This window comes from Danio rerio, chromosome 19, assembly GCF_049306965.1.
Source record: "Danio rerio strain Tuebingen ecotype United States chromosome 19, GRCz12tu, whole genome shotgun sequence".
Classification (NCBI taxonomy): domain Eukaryota; kingdom Metazoa; phylum Chordata; class Actinopteri; order Cypriniformes; family Danionidae; genus Danio; species Danio rerio.
Window position 1 is genome coordinate 28,531,384 of NC_133194.1, and position 12,086 is coordinate 28,543,469.

Here is a 12,086-nt window from a genome sequence, read left to right on the forward strand (position 1 = left end):
AAATGTCATGAGACTATTGCAATTGTGTCATTATTTTTCTAATCACTTTTTTAACAGATCAATTGATTTTATCATTTAAAGTTCTCAGTAAAAGTGTCATTACTCAAAATAATAAATTATTATTAAATCATTTTATTTAGCTTACTTAATATTTTATGCCATTTAATGACAAATCAATAAAAAAGTACATTTATATCACTATATTTAAGGTCAAGAAACATATTAACTACATTTTTATAATATTCATGACACAAATAAAATGGCATTATTACAATCATGTTTATTACAGATTTATGACAAGTCATGTTGTCAAGATCATTCGTCAACCTCGTATCTGGGCCAAACAAAGTCCTAAGCAATTTATTTTTCTGGTTGTTGAGAGAAGCTAGCTGTAGTGTGAGTCTGGCTTTAAACATTCATAAACCCTGACATACAGTGTGTATGTCAGGGTTAATGAATGTTTAAAGTCAGCCTCACACTACAGCCAGACTCCTGTGAACTCAAATAGGTAAAGGAGATCCCTGCAAATGAATAGCATCCTCTATTGCCTGTGCTACATCAGATTCAGCTGTAACTGTATCTTTATGTGCTTTTAAATGTTTGCATGAGTGCTTACTTCAGTTCCAGTATCTACTGGATATCAATGACTGTCCCAAATTATTATACTTTACATGTCTCAGCCCGCAGCAGCCACATTCAAACCGCGGCCACGTGTGTCGGCATGAAGCTGTTGCACTGCCGCTGCGCTACGAAAGAACAAAGATAGCTGATTTCAATTCAATTAAGTGCGCTGACGTGTGCGGCTTGGTGGTGGGGCAGCAGGCTGATTAAATTCTCCCGGTGACTCCTCAAGCATAGGGCAAACTGGGTTAATGGATTTGCAGACATTCAGGAATGTAAATTAGAGGAGATATAATCCGTAATCCCTGTGCATTATTTCTGCCGCCACAGCTAGGAGACTATTTTTTTTAATGTGCCCCCCTCACTCATTGCTCTCTAGTGCGATTTATACTGCCATATGCTGTCACAAAGGGAATATAGTGGCTGTCATGGAGGACGCTAACCTATTAATGCCCCCTCCTCCAGTCAACTGACATCCACCTTGACCTGCTTGAAAACCTGTTAACCTGACAGGAGTCCTGACAAACTTTGCAGTTGAGATGCTTAACTTGCATGACCCACACAGAGAAGACTCTAAAAGAGACCTTTAAGATATAGTATAAGAAGTTTAAGCTTTAAATATGTGCATAAAGCTTTAGTTGGACTTTGGATTAGCACTCAAACCACGTGGCATAGATTTATGGTACTTTAAATGATACTTTATGACTTTTTTAGAGCTTGAAATAGCTCATGGTTATTACATTCATGTGAAAAGAGTACTTATTATAGAAATAATATATAGAGAAAGAATATACTCTACAAGTGTGGACTTAATATGATGATTTTAGCCCCTTAATTGCAAGACAATTGGAATTAAATAACTTCTGTTTTGTTTGTAAGCTAATATTACATACAATGCTTTTTATCCACTTGGGTATGTCTTTTTATATTCCACAGTTTTTGCTGTGGTATGTTGTCTTTAAAATATGCCTAACTGATATTGCTAAATGTAATTTCAGGGACATTATAGAAAACTAAAATGCAATTGAATGTTATTTCTGTTGTTTAAATATTTGTAACTATAATGTTGCTGCAGTTAGTTTTGATTTAAAAAAAAAATTATCTTTAGATGTAATATAATTACTACAGGTTTAAATATATGGAAATTGTCATGTGTTTTGGTTTGTCAGCACATAAAAATAAGTGCATTTCATTAAAATAAAAGTAAAAACATCCTCTTTAAGCTCAAAATCACAAATCACAAGTTATGTTCATATGCTTTTTTTAAAAGGATATCTCAAGTACAGCTTTTAAACATGTATACTTTTAACCCTTGTGTGCTGTTGGGAATGTTTTCATTCAGTCTGGGGTGATTATGTATCTTTATTTGGCCACAACGTTTTTTTGTTTCAGCTAGCAGAATGATGATTTGGTAACAAATCTTATTTTGACACATATTTTAAGAAGATGCTTTGAATTAAAAATAAATTAATACATAAATAAATAAACCTCAATGATACACTCTGGGAAAATTGATTACCCTTTTGTTATGTTAGAGATGAAATTTAACTGCTGTAAAAATGCCTCAGATTGATATTTTTAATTTGATTATTGAAATTTGTTAATCAACCTCAGTTCTGATCAAAACTACTAAATAGTTTAGACGATTACAGGTGTTTAACTCTTTAATTGCCAAATTCATAAATGATGTCACTGATTTGGTGAAATAACATGTACAAAATGACGTATTTATATTATAATAAGTAATTATTGTTTTGTTTTTTTATTTTTTATTTTTTTTTTGCCTTTTATCAAAGTCTTGGACATGTGAAACAATACTACCTTTGATGCATTGTTTTAAAATTGATTGAAATTTTTTCTCCCTAATTTACTACGGGTGGCTGTTTTTGCCCTGGTGACTTTCATTATAACCACATTTGTTTGATTACAAAACCATTACACCTATAATCATGCATTCTTGATTGTTTGTGGTTTTCCCTTGTTGGGAAAAGGTCAAATTAGTAAATTTTGCTGTTGATCATCAGTTGGCACCATTAACCATTTAGATAGTTCTGTACTAAAAATAGCGTAGTTTATGGATTTTATATAGAGTATAACAGCAATTAAAGTGTGTCTATTAGTGTGTGAGATTGACCTTTACGCACTTACCTTGATGTGTCTGAGAAAATCAAAATATGCATCTCAGCTCATAGAACTACATGATGTAAATAAAAACAAAGACTGTATTTATGCATCAAATGTGGTTAAAATGGAAGTCAATGGGGCAAAAACAGCCACCAACAGTAAATCATGGAGAAAAACTGAAAATCTAACAATGCATCTCAGCCAATGCTGATACTAATCGTTCACATGTCCAAGACTGTGATTAAGAGGTTAAAAAAAAATCCAGTCAACAATTACTTTTTTTTTTTTTTAATGCATCACTTTGTGTTTTTTTTTTCCCATTAAACCAGTGACATCATTTGTGCAACTTGGCAATTAAAAAGTTAAAATCCTGCAATTTTTAAAATCAATTAGTAGTTTTGATTCACTGAGGTTGATTAACACATTTCTGCAATTTTTTTAAAAATATGGATCTGATGCATTTTTACAGCAGTTTAATTTAGTGGATGTTTTCATCCTGAACAAAATGGTAGTAAATTTGAACTATACACAAGGGTTAGGATCTAAAGTGCACAGTTTTTGACAACAATCTGAAACCGTAATCCATGCCCTTGTTACTACCCGCCTGGATTACTGTAACTCACTTTATAGGCAAAAGTGGGTCTTCTGTGCCCTGTCTTCAGCTGGTGCAAGTTGCTGCAGCACGTCTTTTAACAGGTTGTTGTAAGTTTGATCTGTCACCCCGATTTTACCCACACTTCACTAGTTACCTGTACAATATAGAATTCATTTTACAATTCTTTTGTTTGTCTTTAAATTCTTTAATGGCTCTACCGTGTACCGCCGTGTGCTCTTAGATCAGCAGATCAGCTGCTTCTTAGAGTTACAAAAAACAGACGAGAGCTTAGAGGTGACCGTGCATTTGTGGTGGCTGCCCCCAAGTTATAGATTGCCCTACCTCCTTACATCAGAAAGGCCCCTTCACTGTCTCTGTTCAAATCACATCTCAAAACCTACCTTTTCTCTTTGGCCTTTGTCACCTGATACATTACGCGTGCAGTTTTTTTACTACTTGAGTTGTATACTGTGTTATATGTTGTTGGTGTTTTAATTTTCATTTTACTGTTCAGCACTTTGGTCTGCTCCTCTGTGGTTGTAAAGTGCTTTAAAAAAAATTAAGCAGTTTTCACAAGGGTGTTTGTTGAGACAGATGGTTCTTGAGCTTACGTTTTGTGTACTGAAGTACGTCTTTTTGCTTTTATTTGTAATGCCTAACGGAGAGTATATGCTGACAGAATTCTCATTTGTGGCTGAACTGTCTTTTTGGGATGCCACCACAATCTTTTTAACCACATGTATGATGGAAACAGTCCGCACGGCAACCAGCAGTCCAATCAGAACAAGGACAACTACTGTGACATATTTGATTGGTTCCCCTTGAGCTTCAGTTTTTACCTCTTTTGCTTTTAAACAGAACAAAAGAGAAGCATCCGAAGTAGAACACTTCAGTTGTAATTACGCCTGCGCTTGAATTAAAAATGACAATTGTAACGGATGCCTTCATCTTTAATTATGATTTATGCCAGCCTGTGAATTTGAGAGCGTACATAATTGGGGGATTGGGAAGGTCTGTTTTTTATTTTCTTTCTCTCTGGGAGATGACGGATTTAGATTTGGCTCCAGAGAAAGAGGCTGAGGCGTGACAGAAGGCGCGTGATTGCGATCAACAAACCGGCTTGCGCACCCCTGACGCCAGTGACTGGGAGCTATAGTTGGGCTACTCCCTACCCAGAATTCCCTAGGGCACGCAATAAAACCGAGCCAAGAGCAGTGTCCGAAACTGCTCACTTGTTCACTCATGCACTGATCCCTGTAAAGTGTCATGCAGATGAGTAAACCATATCAGGAAAGGGGGACCACAGAAGAAACCGTCAAGAAACATTTTTGCTGACTCCTGATGGAATTCTATCTTGAATTAAGATTTTACATTTGTTCACGTCAACCATATTGTGTAATCCTTTACTCTTTCAATAAATTGTGTTGGATTTGGGGAAATGATGCTTTAACAAATGTACATCTGATGTACACTCAGTCATAGTTGATTGTGGGTAAAAAGTAGTAAACGAATGAGAATTCAAACACTACAAAAGGGAAAACAGTAGCTGTTTCTTTCCACCTATTTCTATGCACATTTTGGAATAGCACAATAAATGCTTAATGGAATTGCCAAGATGTGCACAAATTTTGAGCATATGCATAAATACAACTAACTAAGATCATCTTTTTATATGGAAAAAAATGCACATAAACTATGAAGAAAACGTGTTTATCAAATACATTCCAGCATGCGCATCAAAAAAGGGATTTAGCAGATGGGACAGCATTAATGGACAAGTCAGCAGACCAAACATATTGTAAAATATCTGAAATGTTGTTTTGGTTATTCAAAAACCCCTTATCCAAAGTTTATCATCGAAGTGGTTTGGTATTATCTCAAGCAGCTTTGCTCCCAAAGCGGTTTCCCACCTCCAAACCACACATTCATTGCATTTCGTTTTCCTTTTTTGAGGCACAAGTAATTTCAAGAGTTCCCACTTAGATATGCTTAGCGTTAATAGCAGGTTTGGCATGCTGTCTGGGAGAGAATCCTGAGCTCAGAGATACTTGAGCCCAAGGCTTCCGCCCAGTCAATAAGCATATAAGGGATCCGAGATCAGGTAGGACTCGAGAGCCCCCCCTAGAAAAGGAGGAGATGGGGTGGAAGGGGGGATTCTTCCAAATTGAAGATAGAGCTGTAGGGAGAAAACGATCCCTTTATAGTAAGCTTTGGTCACTCTGACTGGATTAATACTGGCTACATATGAGAAGCTCAATCATATCACATGCTCCTCTCGAAATTAGTTTGTGAAACTTTACTTAATATATATAAAAAGGCCTCTCAGCCTCTCCTACCACAGCAATTTTTGATTTCTGATTTTTGGCACCAGTTTATCAGAAAATGATAAACAAACAAAAACAAAACAAAAAAAAGAAACAAAACAAATGACAAATGTTTTTTTTTTTTCTTCCCATGCCAGTGTTTTCCCTCCTCCATTTATGACCATGGATGACCCTCAAGTCTCCAAGCAATTGGCTTTTTAACCTTTGCCCCCTCCAGCTTGGGAGAATGAGATAATGATAATGGCTCCCATTTCTTAATTAGTTGAGCTGACGTTATGTTTGTTTACACTTTTCGATCTCTGAAATCTGTCAAGGCAGAAAGCTGATCTTGTCATTTATGTATGTTTAAGTAACCATCTTATGGGTTTGTTCAAAGGTAAACTGAAGTCCTGTTTGAAGTCCTTGTATATAGAAGTTACGTCACACATATTTTGATTGAAAATCCTGTGGTGTAATTCAGTCCTACTGAATGTAGTCCTTTATGTGTGTATTTGTTTTATTTGAATATTAAATAAGGCGCCAAATTGTAAAGTTTGAAACAACTTTAAGCTTTTAATATTTTTGGTTTTATACGAATAAAATTTGATTTAATTTATCTATATATTTTTAGCTTTTATTTTTATAATTAAATAGTTTTGTAATATTAAAATAATATTGGTAGTATATTTAAGTTGAGTTGTCAATTTTAATGATTAATTTTGTTTTTGACATTACTGTGTAGTACTATACTAAAATGTATTTATATATTTTTTTAACTTATGCTTTATTTATGTACTTGTTTTTTTTAAATAATAATATCATCTTTGTTAGCTAATCATTATTATAAAAAAAAAAATAACTATATCTTGCTTCAACTAAAATGTAAGATTCTAAGACAGTGTTTCCATATTAAAACATTTTTTATTAATATTATTAATTTACTTTATTCCTTGAACAGTCAAGCTGCTTCACGTGCTATTATAAATGTTGTCTCACAGACCATAAGCATTAATCTGCCATGTCGAATGCTGCATGTATGTAGTGACATCAGCATCGCAGTCAAACCAGCAGCAGCTTCACTTTAATAGAGAGCTAATGAGAGCACATTCACAGGCCGCGGCAACACGCTCATGTTTCATTCATGAATCTGGTGGAGAACAGCGCTAGATAATAATGATAATTGTTGGCCGGTGTAGTGCAGACGTGCGGTAGTGGAGGTTTTAGTGTTCATAGGGCTGGAGGGGGCATCTTTAGTGCTAATGGGCAACAGCCATTTGACATGCATCACTGGGACTGTTTGTATGTGAAATATTGAGGTTGCCAATGCAGGTTTAGCCATTGCTGGGCATTCTCTGTGAAAGACTGTGTGTCTAAGGAAGACTGTGGCACGATAATAATAATAATGATTACTGTTATTATTATTATTATTGTTGTTTATTATTATTATTATTATTATTATTATTATTATTAATATTGTTGTTGTTGTTGTTGTTGTTGTTGTTGTTGTTGTTGTAGATGATGATGATGATGATAATAATTATAATGATTATAATAATAACAAATAGCCCTAAATAAATAAATAGATAATTTTTAGAATACCAAAACATAATTTATATAGAAAATAAAAGGATGGTTTGTGGCTTTAACCTTAAAGGATAAGTTTTATATTTTAGTTCATTTATTTAATTTTATTTTATGAGACATGAAAAAAATATTTGAGGAAGAGGTTTAGTTTCTTTATTATTTTGTTTCAGTTTTTCATCAGTTTTATTTGCTTAGATTTGTTCATGCTTGTTTTTTTTTTTTAGTAATATTATCATTGTTATGATTATTATTATTGTACTTATTTTTTTTATTTGAAAAATGAAAACAATCATTAATCATAGGTTTCATGTCAGTCCTTGTTTTTATTTATTTATTTATTACACAAATTAAACATTTGCCAAAGGGTTACATTACATTTCGTTTTGTTGTTTGTTTTGTTTTTTGTTTATTTTATTTATTTTATTTTATTTTATTTTATTTTATTTTATTTTATTTTATTTTATTTATTTGTTATTGTATGTTATGCAATTTAAGCATTTTAAGTATTATTAATTTATTTGTTTATTTGTTTTTCATTTGTTAGATAAATTATCTAATAGCTATTGGTCAAATGGTTTAGTGGAAATAATTAGTCAAGCTTTCATTCTGTAAAAGTCATTTATCCAATGTCATTTGTTGTTTATTGTTTTTGTTTTTCCACCATGTGTGTTAAGACCTTTCAGCTTTCGAGCTCTGCCTGATCCAGGAATAGTGACTTTATTACAAAACTCTTCATATGTTGCTGTTATAATGCAGTGCAGCGCTGGTTATCATCTGGTGTTTTTGAAACAGAAGAGTGTACTGTAACACTCGATCCTCCGGCTGCCACACTCTCTAATCTCATCCAGAGCAGCCGCTGATTTTCAGAGGATTACAGTTGCAATAGAAACTGAGATTACAGACTTGTGCCTGTTTATCCCATTCTCTTCGACCACTTCTCAGGAAATGTGTCGGGCCTGTGCATGGCTTCCTTTAACGCTTTCTCTCATCTCACAGGCTCACCGGCATTACCCAGTAACATGGCCTACTTCGGCTGCTCTCAGGATGAGGAGGATCTGGAAGACGAAGATGAGATTGAAGAAGAGAAAGCACCCAGCGTGGCATCTACATCGTGCCAGTCTACACCTAAGAAGGGCAAACCACATGGCAAGATCAACGGACTCGGTAATAAAAACAACTGGAGCACAATGCAAATACAAACTGTTCAACATACTGCGAAATGGTTTTTATGTTTACATGGTGAATTTCTGTGTAAACGCATGCTGTGTTGTAATGAAGAGTATCTAATAGTTGCATTAATTATTTAATTTGAGAGATAAAGTACCTAGGCTAAATCTCTAAAAAAAAAAAAAAAAACTATTAAAATTAATAGAGAACTTCAAAATTAGTATTGGTTTTCTGGATTTGCCATTAATCGGTATGCATTTTGAGTACAGTTTTGGTTGGTGCTACTAATAATGTGTATTCAAAATGTCAATTACAAGATTTAACATGGTTTTAGACCCTAAATAATATTGAAAAAAGTAGATATTTGACATATTTTGAAAACCTGCAACATTTTATGTAGACCTATTGTCATTTTCTGCAAATATATGCTCAAAATGATAATACACAGTAATCAACATTCAAAAACATTTTTTAAAACTGTAAGCAACTGGTTTTTAATCATTCTAGAACAATGTTGATTAAAGGTTTTGATCCACTTTAAATGTTGACTACTGTACATATCTGAAATATCTAAAATTATAAAATTAATATAAAACATTTACTTAAAACATTAACTTTTAAGTAATTTTTTATTACTTTGCCGTTGTTTAGAGCTGTACTTGCATAATAAACTGTGATTTGATTCAATAAACCATGAAATAATGAACCATAAAATAATGAACAGCTCTCTAAAAACAACATTGAATTCATGTTTCTAGTTCATTGCTCAAACTGCCACAAATAAAGAAGATTAATGAATTATGCAATAATTCAACAAGTTAATATACACTAACTCTCAGGATTTAATAAATAATGCCTTTCATTTAGCATACACGGATCAACAGTTTTGAACATCTGTTTTTTTTTTTTTACTTCTTTTTCAAGAAAAAGAATTACGTGTTATTGTTTCTATTTAATATTTGTCATTTCACAATATTTGAGTTTTGATCAAACCAATGCAGCTTTGATAAGTACAAGACTTTAAAAAACATCAATCTTATTAGTTTAAATGTACAAGAGAGAGAGAAGAGATGGAAATCTTGTATTTGATCGAGACGTGACGCTTCCATAATTAACTGTGATTTAATTAAATTAAACTATAAAATAATGTGCTAACAGCTCCCTAAAAACAACATTGAATTCATATTTGAAGTTTAAACTTCAAGTTCATTATTCAAACTGCCATAAATAATAATGCAGATCTATAAATTATGGAGTAATTCAACAGGCTAATATACACTACTTTTCAGGTTTAAAGAAATAATGCTTTCATTTAGCATTAAACTGATCAATAGAGTTTTGAATGGTTATTGTAAATCTATTTCATGTAACCTCTGTTCTTTTTTAAACGTTTTTCAAGGAAAAAATATTGTATGTGTTATTTTGTAATTTCACAATATTACAGTTTTGATCAAACAAAAGCATCTTTGATGAGCACAAGACTTTGAAAAACATAATTCTTTTTAGTGTAAATGTATGAGAGTGAAAGAGAGAGAGAGGGGTGGGGGGGTGGGGGGGGTGGGGGGGAGATGGGAATCCTGTGTTGGATTGGGACGTGACGCTTCCATCTTTCCACTCCAATTATCACTTTAGTAGGAAAGGCGGTAACAAGGTGTTTATGCATTCAGTTGCAGCTGTGCCGAGTCTCTGTACGCTACACACACTCACACACACCTCTACAAATGAAGGCGAGACAGTCTGAAACACCTACTCTGAGTGAGTTTAAAGAGGGACAGCAAGGTATTGTGAAAGCATGTGTGTTAATAAAACATCTTATTCACAAACAAAAATAATCTCTCAGCAGATAATTAAAAGACAAGAGACCCATAAAGTGTCTTTACGGGAAATTTGATGATCAAGCTGGGATTTAAATATAAACACATACAGAACACATAAAAATTTTAGATTTATGTTTGATTTTTAGTTCTTTTTTATTGTTTGTTTTTAGGCAATATAGATATCCTAGAGCAAGGGTGTCCAAGCTCTGTACTGTAGGGCCTGTACTGTTTTTTGGCAATATAAATAACAAACAGACATTTGCTATTTTAACCTAACTTCAGAAATTCTTTATTTCTGTTTTTAGTTAGTTTTAGTTTTGTTCATTTTGTTTCGTTCGTTCCATTTCGTTCATTTTGATTGTTTCATTTGTTTTGTTTCAATCGTTTCATCTTGTTCCGTTACATTCCATTCCATTTGTTTCATTTGCTTGTTTGTTTTACATGAAAATGCTATTGATTCAAATGTTTCATGGCTTATTTTTTGTTTTATTTGTTTTGTTATCAAATGAAAAAGTCATTGCTCAAAATGTTTTTTGACAGTCAACATACTGACATGCTCTAAATATTTATTTCATTCATTGTCTTTTTTTTAACATATAAAGCAATTGTTAAAAGTGCAAATGAATACACTAGAAGCCTTGTTTGTTTGTTTGTTTGTTTGTTTGTTTGTTTGTTTTTCCATTAGTTATCTTTTAATTTTTAAATAAAGACAAATTAGTGCTTACTTTTATAACAGCACACAGTGAGCGTTAAATAAATTCAGTAGCATTCTGCAAACAAGGCTATAAAGTCTGCAAATGCACCATTTTATACACTGAAATGATATATATGTGTGTCTGTCGAATGCTAACATTAGATAAAGGAGTATGCCATTCCAAATTTTCCAAATTTCTATAACTAATTGTAGAAAAGCAAATGATGATGTTGTAAATTTCCTTTTCTTAGTTTAGTACTTCCAAACAGTTTATCTAAATTCCAACACACTGATCAAAAACCAGTTTTGCCAATCAAAAACTCTCTTGTCTGTTCCTGTTCTCTCGACATGGATGAATTACCTCACTTTTATTTCTCAGCCAGTGTTAAGTGACCTTAAATGGATTTCTTGATTTCTTCAGATTGGCTTCCATTCAGGAATTTGCAGCTTGATCTTTACAGTATTGAGCTTTTATACATGTAGAGCACCATAAGCTGGTTATGCTGGTGAAATGCACACTGTCCCGTGATCAAAAAAAGTCTTTGTCCCACCTTTCTCTCTCTCTCTCTCTCTCTCTCTCTCTCTCTCTCTCTCTCTCTCTCTCCATTCTGTCTATCTGGTGTCTGGACGCAGCCTGTTGTCTGACCGGCCGGTGTCAGATGTGACACTTTAATATGGGGCGCAGGCAAAGCTCCAATCTTTCCCTCTCTCTGTGTCTCTCAGAGCGAGAAACCACAGTGCTCTGCTTTCATTCGCTGAACCTCTGTAACCCAGAGGCGTGTTTACATTTCTAAATTAAACACCTTTTATTGAGTTCAGCTGTCGGTAGCAGATTCAAGCACAAGCCTTACAGCGCAAAAGCCCGTCCGTTTCCCTGTCGCTGACACGCTCTGCTGCCTGTTGATATTTAAACACTGTAAAATTAAAGTGAGCAGTCATAAATACAGAGAGCAGTTTGAATATGTGCTAATTAGAACCGTCCAGAGGGCCTGATAACCAAGCTGTCCAAAAGCACTGAAAAGGTTTCTAACAGCGTTGTCTGTAGAGTAAGTGCACATATACTAATGGCAACTCAGAGATGTTACTAAACAAACTCAGAGATTTATTTTGCTTTTGTTTTGATTTCATTAGTTTTGTTTGATTATCTTTTTTTAATTTTTTTTATTTTTGTATTTTTGTTT

The 12,086-nt window shown here is 33.6% G+C and overlaps 1 protein-coding gene across 2 annotated transcripts in view; it reads left to right on the forward strand.

The window, feature by feature from the left end:
- Positions 1-12,086, forward strand: part of jarid2b (jumonji and AT-rich interaction domain containing 2b) — a 188,031-nt gene that overhangs the window by 145,727 nt on the left and 30,218 nt on the right. For both annotated transcript variants that reach the window (XM_009294217.4, NM_001202459.1), the window contains exon 5: positions 8,224-8,391. In XM_009294217.4, the coding sequence (XP_009292492.1) occupies positions 8,224-8,391 (168 nt within the window). The remainder of the gene's footprint in view (positions 1-8,223; positions 8,392-12,086) is intronic.